Source organism: Amblyomma maculatum, chromosome 1, assembly GCF_055883805.1.
Source record: "Amblyomma maculatum isolate TAMU_Amacu chromosome 1, ASM5588380v1, whole genome shotgun sequence".
Lineage (NCBI taxonomy): Eukaryota > Metazoa > Arthropoda > Arachnida > Ixodida > Ixodidae > Amblyomma > Amblyomma maculatum.
Window position 1 is genome coordinate 472,620,126 of NC_139344.1, and position 13,530 is coordinate 472,633,655.

The window sequence follows — 13,530 nt, forward strand, 5'->3', positions numbered from 1 at the left end:
AAAAGAAAATTAGATCGGCCGTTTTTTTTAGCATTCGCGGCCGCTGTAGCTTGCGCGCGTTTAGCACGACGACACGAGACGCTCATCGCACGCCAGCCGCCGCGCGCAGAGCGTTCACAACACACACTGGAGAAACATCTGCCACGGACTGAGCTGGCTTGTCCATGCATGCGTAGTGCGTGCTGCTGCGAACAAAGACCGAGGAAGGGGAGAGATAAAGCCCAGCAGAAGAGTGGGCACACCATTGCCCTTCACTCTATCGCGTTTTTCCCATCTCCCGAACACCACGGCTGCACTGGTTCCCTCTCGTTCCTTCAGACGTGACTTGCAAACGTCACGTGCTAGCGCGGCAGTGATCACCGCAGATGCGCGCGCCTTTGGGGGAAGGGCTTTCGCTGCAGCCGTCGCCGAGCTGTGTCCTCTCATTCCCTCCGCACGTGGCTTGAAAACGAGACGCGGCAAACTGCCGAGGTGATGCGATCGTTTTTGGGGGAGGCGCACCATCCAATGCGTGGTGCGGAGTTCGATATATCGAACGACCGGTGAAATTGAGTTCGATATACGACGCAGCTTTCCTATACTTTTACATGGGATTTTCAAAGGGATATTCCGCGAGTTCGATATAACCAAAATTCGAAATATCCGGGTTCTATATATCGGGGTTCGAATGTAATAGCTCATGGTCAGACTCATCCAAGTTTTGCAAGATGCTCGAAAGGTTTAATTACCCTTTAAACATCCATGAAAAAAAAAAATTAGTGGGTCTCTTAGATGTCTCTTAAGAGGAGAATGGCGAAAGCCTACCCTTCCTATCCTATAATTTGCCTCCCATCGCTAGCCTCTTGTCGGCATTCGTTGCAGTGCTACATATAATTATAATTGGTTTATAGGAAAGGAAAGGCACAGTACCTATCACACTTTCTCCATCAAGTGTGAGTTTGGACGGTACACCATCGCTGAGGTCGCGTGGCGTTCCTTGGCGCACATTCAAGTGTGGCATTGCAGATGGCAGAAAATCCAGACAAGATGAGACTTCTTTTATTGGCATTCGTTGCAGTGCTACATTGGCAGGGAGTCAGGGACGCATCCCGCCTCGGCAGAACGCCGCAAAAGAAGGACACACTTTGTCCACGACAACATGAGCCATTAAAGGCTTTCGCCTTAAAAAAAAAAGCCACATATCTTTCCTTTCCTGTACCCGGTGCCAATGAGATACATCCACAACTTACATGTCTTCGAAACAGGTCTGAGTGGGCAGCCAGAGCAGCATCCAAGCTGGAGATGTACCGGATCACGTCCTCAATGCTCCACTCCAAAGGAGGAGAGGAAGGTGGTGGACCGGGCTTGACAACAGAGGCAGCCGGAGCAGTTGGGCTCATCCCAGCAGGCCTCTGCAGCCTTTCTGAGTACTGGCTAGTCGTTGAGCTGGCTGCGAGGGCAGAAAAGAATCATGCACAAACCTTTTCCAAAATTCATTTTTCCCAGGAACCATCAACGAATGGAATGCTTGCCTGCCGCTAATTTTACAGCTGAATCTACCATAAACTTCGAAAAACTACTAAAAGCACTGCAAATAACCATGTCTCATATTTTTTCTTATGTAGTATAATATGTATTTGCCTCGTGCTCTTTTGCCACAGTTTACAAAGTTTCTATCTGCTTGTTTGACTTACCCTGGTCCCTTTCTGCTAATAAAACACCTTCAGCATGAGTTGCCTCGTAAAACATGTTATCTCTTGTACTTCTGCCCACCTGTTCAATTAGTGAATGGTTGTAAAATAAAAAAAAATATTGGGACGACAGTTAAGCTTCGCCTTAAGAGCAGATGCAATAATGCGTCCACTTACTGACTCATTTGTTGCTATTCTGATGCTACTTTGACCCTATCTGCTTTTCCCCATTACGATTCAGCTTGGCATCTTTCGCTTTACGAACCAACTCAGCTTCAGCCCTGCATTTACGATCACCAGTAGCTTTTATTTGTATCAGCATCGTGCACACAATCCGAAAAAAAGAGCAGGAGCTAGGACATAGCGCTCAACTTTATTTCAAGAAAACTGAAACATGCACTTATATACACATGCCGGGTAAAAAGCCACCAGGGGCATAATTCTAAGTGACAGTGAGGACGTGGAATCAAGTCGTAATCTTTCCGGACAACAAAAGAGGTATCATCGCTAAAAACCACTAGACAATGAATTCCACGGTGCACAGCACAAATGTCAAAAGGAAGGAAAAACAGGGTTGAGAGGCGCAAGAATGACAAATGTCAAAAAAAGATGAAAAAAACAGGGTTGAGGGCGCGATGATGTTAGAACATGGCAGGGCCCTCAACCCTGTTTTTCCATCTTTTTTGTGATTGGCAAGTCCGAAAACCTAGATGTTTTAAAAATTCAGGAAGCCTTACAGTTGACTATTATGCGAACCGTAAGGCATGGACAACTACTGACATATTAGGGAATGGCTGCACAAGCTGGACTGTTGGTTCCAGGCGAACGACCGGAAAGTGTTGATTGTTGAATATTGTTTATTTATTAGAGTATTAATACAGTCGAACCCGGATATATTGAACTCGAAGGGGATCGCGAAACAGTTCGATATATCGATATACAGAAATCGGCTTGATACGCCACTTGCGATCGTGAAAAATGATACTGTATTTGTCTGTCGCGTAATCAACCCATTCGTAGAATGGACTCACACCCCACTTTTACCCTTCAAGAATTTGAAAAAAAAAAAAAAAAAAGAAAACGTTCCGTTGCACGCCCATATCGCAGCTCATTTATTGGCAGCGTGCCAAGATGCTGCACAGCGACAACGCCAGGGCGTGTTTATCTTTTTACTATACTTTTGATATATCCCGCGGTGGCGGGGAGCGAACTTGTCAGAGTGCCGCGCTTGCAGTGGGCGTAAGTCCACTGCCACAAAATCATTGGAAAGCGTGATAGCTGCAAATGCCGATTAAAGCGAACAATGCTAAAGCCGATGTCATGATCGCAGCTGACCACGTGCTTTCGTTGATTCATAGATGCAAGAATGAACAACTCTCACACACAAAAAAAAAGAAGAAACCTGCCATTTCTTAATGTCCGCAGCCGCCATAGCTTACGCAGCGCCCCACGTTCGGCACGACAAGTGAAATGAAAAAAATAAAAAATGCTGCTTCTTAACTTTCGCAGCCGTCATAACATACGCCACGCCGCACGTTCAGCACGACGAAAGAACGAAAGACTCCCGCAAAAAAAAAAAAAAAAGGAAACTGACGTTTCTTAGTGTCCACAGCCGCCATAGCTACACACGTTCAGCACGACAACGCGAGACGCGCATCACATGCCAGCCGCCGCGTGCAGAGAGTTCACAACACCCAGTGGAGAAAGCATCTGCCACAGATCAAGCTGGCTTGTCTGCACATGCGTAGTGCGTCCTGCTGTGAACGAAGACTGGGAAGAGAGAGGAAGGGGGTAGATAAAGCCTCCTCGGATAAAGCTTGGCAGAAGAGTGGGCACACACTTGCGCTTCGCTCTATCGCGTTTTCCCCTCTCCCAAACACCACGGATGCATTGGTTCCCTCTCGTTCCTTCACGCACATGGCTTGCAAACGTCACGTGCTGGCGCGCGGCAAACGTTCACTGCAGATGTGCGCGCCTTTGGGGAAAGGGCGCGGTGCTGCCCTAGACCAGCCGTCTCCAAACTGTACCCTCTCACTCCTTCCGCACGTGGCTTGAAAACGTCACAGGGCAAACGGCAGAGAATGATGCGATCGTCTTTGGAAAAGGCGCACCGTCCAATGCGTCGTGCGCAGTTCGATATATCGAACGACCGATGAAATTGACTTCGATATACCACGCAGCTTTCCTATACTTTTCTGTGTTCGTCCCAAGTCTTCCTTCTTCTTTCTTTTGCCCGCGTGCCTTTGCGCTGAGAACTATGTCCTAAAATCTAGAATACTAACTAAACTAGCCCAACAACTAACTCTACTGTTTTAAGGCCCGTTCACACTACGCCAGATATCCTGCGAACGAAGCGAATTCGGTCGCTTTTGACGCCGACCGAGGCGGAAAGCGACGCGGAGAGGGCGATCGGTCCCCGACCGATTTTTTCCGCTTTCGCCGCGGTAGGAAGTGTCGTTTTGGGCGTCACATCCTGCGTATTTTCAACATGGCAGCCACCGCGTCTGTGACTCCGACGTTCTCCGTGGAGATGTTTATCGACGCCATAAAGGAGCACCCGATACTCTACGACAAGAGCCATCTAAATTTTAAGGACGTGGCGTACAAAGATCAGTTATGGGAAAAAATTGGCAAAGAAATGGGCGTCAGTGGTAAGTACAACTGCTATTCCTGCTTGCTCGCGCCGATGCATGCCGATGCCGGAGCACAGCTCGACTTTTTCAGAGCCAGTATTATGTTTTGTGCCTAGTCTCAGTCACACGTAAGCAATAATTTTGCCCGCGCCGCTGCTTGTTACTATCCAGTGCATGCGCAGCTCGTGCGCCGTGGCTCGCCCGAGCGTACGCGCATGACGCTGACGGCACCGCGAAAGCAGCGCAGTACAATGCGAAAGGTTCTGGGCGACAGTGGTGAGCGTTACTTATTTTTATCGAATCATAATCTGCGCCGGCAGCCGATGCACGGGAATGATGCCCGCAAGCGATAGTGGTTGTGTTATTGTCGACCAAAGACAGAACTGCTGACGAGTGTTGTGGCAGAGCATGAATAGCCGTTCAAAATAATCGTAGCTGCTGCGCTGAATGGCTTAAAAGGCCGCAAAACATGAAAATGAGAAGGCCATCAATTCGCTTCACGCTAATTTACAACCGAAGAATAACAGTGCCTTTTATTTTTTGTAGGTTCGCTGTGCCAAAAAAAATTTAAAAATTTGAAGGACACCTTCATGAAGATAAGGAATCAAATAACAACTATGAAGAGCGGTGCCGGTGCCGCAGACGTCACCACTATTAAATGGAAACATTTTCCACAGATGCAAGCCATCATGGAACCAGTTTCGAGAGACCCTATGTGAGTAGAGTAATTTCCCAAAATGTACAAGATATGTAGCCTAGGTTGTTGTGTTATCCATGCGAAGCCTCGGGAGGGAACAAAACCTACACTCAATATATGACTGTTACAGATTATCAAGATTTTGGAAACAAAATGCAAGTTATCATGCTCTCCTTATGTGTAAATATATTTTGCAGGCTCTACTCAAGTCTCGATTTTGCCCCTTCCCAAGAGTAAGTTGATAAAAAATGTTCTACGTACTTTCTCACATAAGTTATGATATCTGCTACTCATGACCAGGCCTAAAATGAATGTGTTGCAGTTTTATTGCATCAACTTAGTTAGGCCATAAAGAATTACAGGTTTATTCATGTCATAATTGCTGTTCACTGGAAGCAGAAACCAGCAAGATCACGCTGAACTGCCTGGAACGTCCTCTTCTGTTCAGTCAAGCGGCCCAGCCACACCAGTAACAGCTGCAACTGAAAGGTAAACATCTCTGAACGTAGGCATACAAAACAACAGTCATTAAAATGTAATGCGATCAGTACAAGCATGGCATTTGCACTTTCAATTTTACAGCAATCTCATGACAAACGAAACTGCAGATGAATGTGATTCTGACATTGAAAGGTATGTGGAGCACTCGACACGAGCTTTTTTCTCTTGTAACACACACCTGCACCTCGGCGCTTGCTATAGTGCTTCTAGAATGAGTGCATTTCACTGCTCAGAAGGCTTTAATTTTTTTTAAAAGGACTCCAAGGCCAAAAAAAGCCCGGCAGTCACCAAGGAGACAACAGAGGTAAAACAGAAATGGATGAACAATGCATAACTGCTACAGCATTTTTCAACTTGCAGCCCATCTAAAGCCCCTCAACATGCTGCTGTCGCTGCTGCCTGTATGGAGCACTTGCAGTTGGTGCGGACAGACAGGCAGCAGAGGCATCAACATCAGCGGGAGCCACAAGATGCTGTGCACCACATATGCATGGCACTTGCTGCGCAGCTCCGAACGCTTAATCAAAGGGATCAGTGTGATACAATCTTTGAAATCCAAACCTTAATATATCACAAGATGCAAAGAGCCATGAATGAAGATGAATCAAATTAACAGTTTATATCTTGGATAGCAATTCTTCCCTTCTAAGTGTAGCTCTGTATTGCCCAGTAATACATAAAAAATGGTAATTGTTGAGAATAAAACTTTACACAATTAGAATTAGTAAATACGCTAATATATGAGGAGTTAAAGCAATAAAACTACACAGTGAGACGCATGCAACAAAGGGATAAAAAAAATTTTGAACTATTTCATCACAGGCCCATGCAGCGGCACGACCACTGTAATGGGTTGTGGCATTTTAATGCCCTGAAGCAACACATGGTGAAGGGCTTTGAATTAATTTAGACCACCTGAGGCTCTTTAATGTGCAGTGACATTGCATAGCACATGGAGTGTTATGCTGTTTGTGAAAACTAGTTATTATAGTAAAAGCTTTTGCATGTGTTCTCCTCACAGCACTGACACCTAGCCGTATTGAACATTTGAATTAATGTCCTACTGTAGCTGTGAAAAAGCAAAGGACCAGAACACACTGACGGGCAAAGCACGCTATGTCTGTGTTTTTAGTCCTTTGTTTTTTCATACCTACAGTAGCATAATAAGAAAGTCGAGAATGAAGAACCAACTAGGCACATTAGCAGCTTTACTGACATATTGAATATATTTGTAAATATGGTTTGTGTACTTCTGAAAAGCTGTGGTGTTCTCCTGCAACCACACATATAAAACAACTCACATTTCTACACTCAGTGGTGTTTGCATTCAAGGCATTACAGGGGTAATCACTGCCACCTTTCCACAGCTTTGACTGCATGTGCCTTATTTTCTGTGACTGCATGTGCCTTATTATTTTCTGCCAAGTGTAACTGTAACATACATGTGTTAAGCATATTTTTTTTAGTAGATGGCCAAGTGTGCAAAGGTGCTGTCATCAGTACAAGCAAACTAACCGTGCAATATAATGTGTGCTGTGTTGCTGTAGTTGCTGTAAGTCAAAATAAATGTTACCATCAACTACACTCTGCTGCTCCTGATCATTTCTTCTTGCCAAGGAACCTTGCCGCTTCCAATGAAGTGTCTGCAGAGCCTGTCTCGTGTAGCATAGGCAAGCCTAAACACAAAACACATAGAATATAGAAGGGTAAGTGCCCTCTCCAGTATGCAAACAATTTAAACTACTCATAACAGTTGAAAGGTTAGTGGGGTGGATAAGAAGTAAAGAACAGTCCCAATTATTGGTCACAGACATTTCCACCACATTATTACCTCGTTGGATTATAACCTGTGGCAGGTGCGGCAGTCAGTCCACCATTGTCGTCCACTTCTTGCCGCCATGCACCATCGATTAGCTGTCCTTGCCAATCTTCATGGTCAGCAGTTCCTGGTGGACAGTAAACTGTACGAGAGGACGTTTTTTCAGTCATTAGGAAGTTGTGTAATGATATACAAGCCGATATGATACGTCTGACATTTTCTTCTTTAGCTTTGAATGGCCGGCGTAGAATACGCCATCTTTGAGCCAGTATGCCAAAGGCATTTTAGACGACTCGTCGAGCCCTGCTCAGTCTATAGTTAAAAATTCTTTTTTCTTGTTGCTGCGAAAATTGACTGGGCGCTCCATCAACATCTGTCTGCTGAGCTTGCCCGTTAGTGCAGCTTCCAAACAAAGGAGGCAGACCTGCAGAAAAAAGTAGTGCCACTTCAGCTTCTTTGAAGGACAAGTCATGTTTGCACATATAGGCTGACCATGATCTCTGGCCCACATGTTTAAGTAACAAATGTGCTAAAGACAGCCAGTAAATGGCTATCTGCATAAATGAAATGGTAACATTGATAGCAGTTTAGGTCAATACAGGAAAAAAAGATATTTGTACGCTTCGACATATTCCCTCATTTTTACACATTTATAGGGTTAACTACTGACACGCAAAGTATTACCTTGTTAGGAGACTCTTAAAGGTGTGTAAAACCACTCCTTAAGCTTTAGCTAATAACTGGTACTCTAATTGCCAAGGAATGACCAAGGTAATGGGATTACTTACTCTTCCTTGCATAGGGCCTCATGAGGTAAGTCTTTAGGGGGAAAGCTTCATCTCCCACGAAGAAGTATGGCATGCTGCCATTGTCGGCCAAGGGAGCATCTCCCGGAATTTCCTTGCTGCTTTTGGTCAACTTTCATGATGAAAGGGCTCCGGCCAAAGTTGCCACCATCTGATTCACTGCCATCGTGGCCCACTTCTGAAAACAAGAACCTGAGAGTGGAGTGGGAAAAAATTCAGTATATTCATTTACTGTGGTTAATAGGAACATAGGGCACATTAAGCGTCCTATGGCTGCCACGTCAATTGTGTGTAAAATTCTTGATGAAAGTCGGGCTGGCACATATGTCAACATGCACCGATACAGCTAGAAGCATCCTCCTTTTTTGGGATTTAAAAGGCTGACAGAGCTAAGAAGGCTTGATCTATAGTCAGAATCTGAGAAGGTCTGGCATTAACCCTTTATTTGACGAAAGGCATCACTTAATGTTGGATAAGTTCTCAACAAAGCATTCTTTACTGGCTATTTTCTGAAATTAACACTATGAATGACTGCTTAGAGCCCTAAGTGATTGTTTTGCATGTAGCATGTGACATGACAAAAGGAGAGCTCTTGGGGATTGTTACCCATAATTATGCACTAACAAGCTGACATTAAGCAAGAAACTAAAATCATCCAAAGTACAGCACATGCAATGGCTTTAGGCACTTGTGAGTAAAACAACTCTACTTCCATACCTGTAATGTGCATCGCTGATCGCTAGCATGGATTTGCTAAAAGCATTCTTGTAGTTTCTGTCCACACTGCCTGAATTATTTGGGCACTCAATGTTAACATGTTTCCCATCTATGGCACCTATGCAGTGTGGCATATTCCATACCTGCTCAAATTCATTGGCAACCTAAGTTTGGAGCAGAGAAAAAAAATGCAATCAACTAAAATGTAAATATACAAGCCTCTAAGATAACTACAGGGACCACAAGGGACGTGCAACATGCTTCATGTAAAATAGCAGTCCTATAACTCACGGTACTCTTTTGTACCCTCAAGAATGACATTGAAACAATTTTTTCCAGAGAATCATGCATTCTAGACAGGCGTTTTTGCACAGGTTGCTTCAGGTCACGAGGTTTCAGTGCCTAAATTCAATGTGATCAATACTGTCAGTGGTTTACGCTGTATGCAATACGTACAATGAAATGAGAACAAGGAACTAACCTTCAACCACTGTTCTGGAGACGATGGTGTTACAGCGTACATGGGGCCAAGCACTTCCCAAATGGCCAGGCAAACCTCTGAAATGAGGTTGCATGTTGTAGATCTGCCAGCTAAAAAATTAAAAGCAGAAGACCGCAGGGTGTCGCCAACTGACAGAAATCTGAAAAGAGGGGAAGAGAAGTGACAAATCAGTGCAGCTACATTTGCTAAGCAGCATTATACATATTATGGTTCCAAAGCGATGGAGAGACTATTTGCTTTTTCCAGTTGCCTCCCATTCAAACAGCTGCTTTCGCTAAGTAAAACTGTAACACCAGCTGCAATCCACACAAGGTTCCAGAACCAACACCTCAGGCATTGAAATAATGAAGATAAATGTGGTTTATATTCAATTCACTGTTTACGCTTATGCTGTACCCCCCCCCCCCCCCTTTTTTTCCTGAAACAAAAAGACTGCACATCTCAGTCGGAAAAAAACAGTTGGGTTTCAAGCAGGTTCAAACTGGATTCAAGTGGTGCACAACTGGTTCCATTTGATTCCAGTTGGAATTGTTATTTCCATTGCTCAGACCAGCTGGACTTTCTATCGAGGGAATGGTTTTCCAACTGGTTTCAAAAGGACTAAGATGAAATATGATTCCAAATGGTTCCAGCTGGGTTTTTCAACAGTTCCATTTGGACATTTCTGGCTGTGCATTACTGCGCAACATCTATGCTCACTATAAACACAGCCTAGAACATGTATTGATTTGGTAATAGAAGCTTGTCCCAAGGAACTGTACTCCCCCCTCAGGCCATCTGCCGCAATAGAAATAAATTGGATATCCACGCTCAATGGGCAACTGCCACTGACTCCACCATTAAGGTCTAATAACACGAGTATATAAATGAATTCAAAAATATGCTACATGTGTAGGAAGTATGTTTCTGCATGTGCCCGTTTATGCAGTGTACCTGTGACTTATGTGTGATATATGTGCCTGGTATGTTGCAGTGAGTAATATATTTCAGAAGTTTCATTTCACTTCTGTTTTAAAATATCAGCTATCTCCCATGTACACCTCGACCACTTCAACTAAACAACAAAAAACAACAAACAAAAAAGTAGGATGAGACGAAGTCTTCTTTTTTTTTTTTTTTACACAGGAGGTATATTTTGTGTCCATATCCTGGATGCAGTTCATTTGTCCAGGGCATAATGATCCCATTTTGTTCAAATTCTAGTTGGTGCCAACTGGTCCAACTGGGGCAAAACACAACTGGAAAATTCAAATGGTACCAAATGGAAATGTTCCAGTTGGAGCCCACTGTTTTTTTCGACTGGGATTATCCCTCATATTGCTATTGCTGTGTTTTCATAGCAAAACAAATATCGTTTTGAGCGAAATTGTTTTACATAGTGTTTTCGTCCAAAGACTATTGGAATAATTTAACCGATGATGTTGTAATGCAGAAATCATTGTATTTATTAGGAGAGCACCTACATTGCATGAGGTTAATGAGCTCGCCGCGGTATTTTCTTGCTTGGCTTGTATGTACACTTGTTTTGTATGTGCCTGCATTTTTGTACTTTCAAAAACTGTTTCCCATTTGCTACGACCGCGCATACCAAATCGCAGTATCCATAAATAAAAAAAAAATGTTACAGCTTGTCTATAACACGTCACACACAACAGCACAAATATTTTCGCTTCACCTGATAACTTGCGCCAAGCGATGGTCTGGAGGTATAGCCTTGCGAAACCGCGTGTCTTTTTTTTGCGATGCGGGGCCCAACAAGCTCCACAAGTGTGTCGAAACTGCTGGGTGACATGCGCAGGAAGCTGTCGAAAGGACAGACAGTAAGAAGAAGGCAAGTACACTGCCCCTGAGTGCACCGATCACAGCCACACTTCGCAAAAACACCATAGAAGATCACGCAAACTTACTCTCTGTAGTACTCGACGTCGCGGTCGCGAAGCAGTGGCAAGAGGTTGTTGGCCTGTCCCAGCCTATCGCGCTCCTGCAAGGACGGGCGCACCCACCACCGTCGTCGACGCCGCGATCTGGGTTGCTCTGCCCTTCGCAACTCTTCCATCATTCCCATAATAGAGTTGCAGAGGAGAATTGAGGCGATTTCTTCTTCCTCCGACATGTCCTCGTCCTCTGAAAAGCTTGCCATCGTGCTGTGCTCAGCGGCTCGATGCTGCGGGCACAGCAACGGCGAACAACGGACGCAAGACAAGCAGACTGCAAGCAAAAGCGCGCGAACGAGAGGTACTCACGTGAACTCTCGTCTCGTTCGCGAAGTCGCGAAACCGGAACCGAACCTCTCGCCGTCTTCGTGGAAAAGCGAGAAGCGGCAGCGGTTCCGCCGGTGCGGGCGTCAACAGATGAGAACACGCTCCCTTTTTTCCGGCGAACGAATTCGCTTCGCTCGCTGGAATTTTGTAGTAATGTGAACGGACCATTACATGGGATTTTCAAGGGGACATTCCGTGAGTTCGATATAACCAAAATTCGAATTATCTAGGTTCGACTCTAGATTATTGTTTTCGCCTTTTTTAAACCTTGATCTGACTTAGTATTTTTACGCTGTGTTTTTTGCGCAACTCTTACCCCTACTTATTATAACTGGAATACTTGCTTTGTTATCTTTATCTTCCTCTTTACCCTCAGGGTTTGTTTATTGTCGGGTTTTTCCCTCTTGCCATTTACCAAGTCGTTTTTATCACTATTGTGTTGTGGCGTTTTCTTTCTTTTCGTGTTCTATTAATATGCAGTATGATTTGGACTACTAGCCATAAATATCTAATTGTTTGTAAAAAAAAAAGTGACTTCCTTGAACTTATTCCTCAATCACACACCAACAGACATACTTCACGGGTTGACCGGCATAACTATTAACTGTGTTCTCGAACCTCAGAGAGGACACGACAGGTAACCGTAAAGGGGACCCTGTGCCCCTGTTGACCATAAAGGCGGGGGTTTGTGCCAATCATGACAGGCTCTGCATTGACAAAGAGGCATTTGTCTGGAATGATGAGAACCATTTCCGTGTGACTGTGGAACGGACGCTTGCTATCAATAATAAAAAAGCACGACAGCCTGGGAAAGAAAAAATAAATTTCACATTGAGAAACATCAATGCACGCAGTCTCTTGAATAAAACTGCTGAAATTGAACACTTCATCATGCATTATCAGCCAGACGTTCTTGCAGTCACAGAAACGCGGTTGTGCCCTCAAATAACTCACAAAGGGATAATACAGTGAGAGCTCGTTAATGCAAACCTTGATAATTCGAATTTTCGGATAATTCGAACTGCACTACTTGGTCCGGCCAAGCTCCATAGAGATATTCGAACGCGAGTCGGTTCCGCTACAGATAATTCGAACTACGCGCCGCCGCACCTGGGCGTACATCAACCGGCAAAAAAAAAAAGGAAAAAAAAAAAGGAGGTAAAGAAACCTCCGTGATCGGAAGGCATAATAGAGGCTGCGCACGTCCAAAACTGGGACAAAAGATGACACCAGGTAAAACCATGAAAAATAAAAATAAAAAAAAAAAGAAAGCAAAGAAACCTCCGCGATCGGAAGGCATAATAGAGGCTGCGCACGTCCAAAACTGGGACAAAAGATGACACCAGGTAAAACCATGAAAAATAAAAAAAAAATAAAAAAAAAAGAAAGTAAAGAAACCTCCGCGATCGGAAGGCATAATAGAGGCTGCGCACGTCCAAAACTGGGACAAAAGATGACACCAGGTAAAACCATGAAAAATAAAAAAAAATAAAAAAAAGAAAGTAAAGAAACCTCCGCGATCGGAAGGCATAATAGAGGCTGCGCACGTCCAAAACTGGCACAAAAGATGACACCAGGTAAAACCATGAAAAATAAAAAAATAAAAAAAAAAGAAAGTAAAGAAACCTCCGCGATCGGAAGGCATAATAGAGGATGCGCACCTCCAAAACTGGGACAAAAGATGACACCAGGTAAAACCATGAAAAAAGAATGAGTAAAACTTAAATAGCGCCTTGACCGGCACGGCGGCCGGCGGCGCTGGAGGGAGGCGGCGGCCGCCGCGGCAAGGTCAGTGCATGGCCGCGATGGCGGCTGCCTGCTCTCTCTTCTGCGCAATCTCCGTAGCTCGCAACTAAATACTCGTTAATTCCAACCCTGTTAATTTAGAAGTAGGGATATAAGTACTGTCAGTGCCGCCCCAGCC

The 13,530-nt window shown here is 44.5% G+C and overlaps 1 protein-coding gene and 1 long non-coding RNA gene across 6 annotated transcripts in view; one reads left to right on the forward strand and one right to left on the reverse strand.

Moving 5' to 3' along the window:
- The window catches only part of Scm (Polycomb protein Scm), a 200,311-nt gene that overhangs the window by 5,714 nt on the left and 181,067 nt on the right, over positions 1–13,530 (reverse strand). For all 5 annotated transcript variants that reach the window (XM_084605586.1, XM_084605580.1, XM_084605569.1 and 2 more), the window contains one exon: positions 1,230–1,429. In XM_084605586.1, the coding sequence (XP_084461712.1) occupies positions 1,230–1,429 (200 nt within the window). The remainder of the gene's footprint in view (positions 1–1,229; positions 1,430–13,530) is intronic.
- Positions 4,924–5,574, forward strand: LOC146209963 (uncharacterized). The gene is made up of 3 exons (XR_014707837.1): positions 4,924–5,018; positions 5,198–5,233; positions 5,400–5,574. It is a non-coding gene; the product is annotated as an uncharacterized LOC146209963 (long non-coding RNA).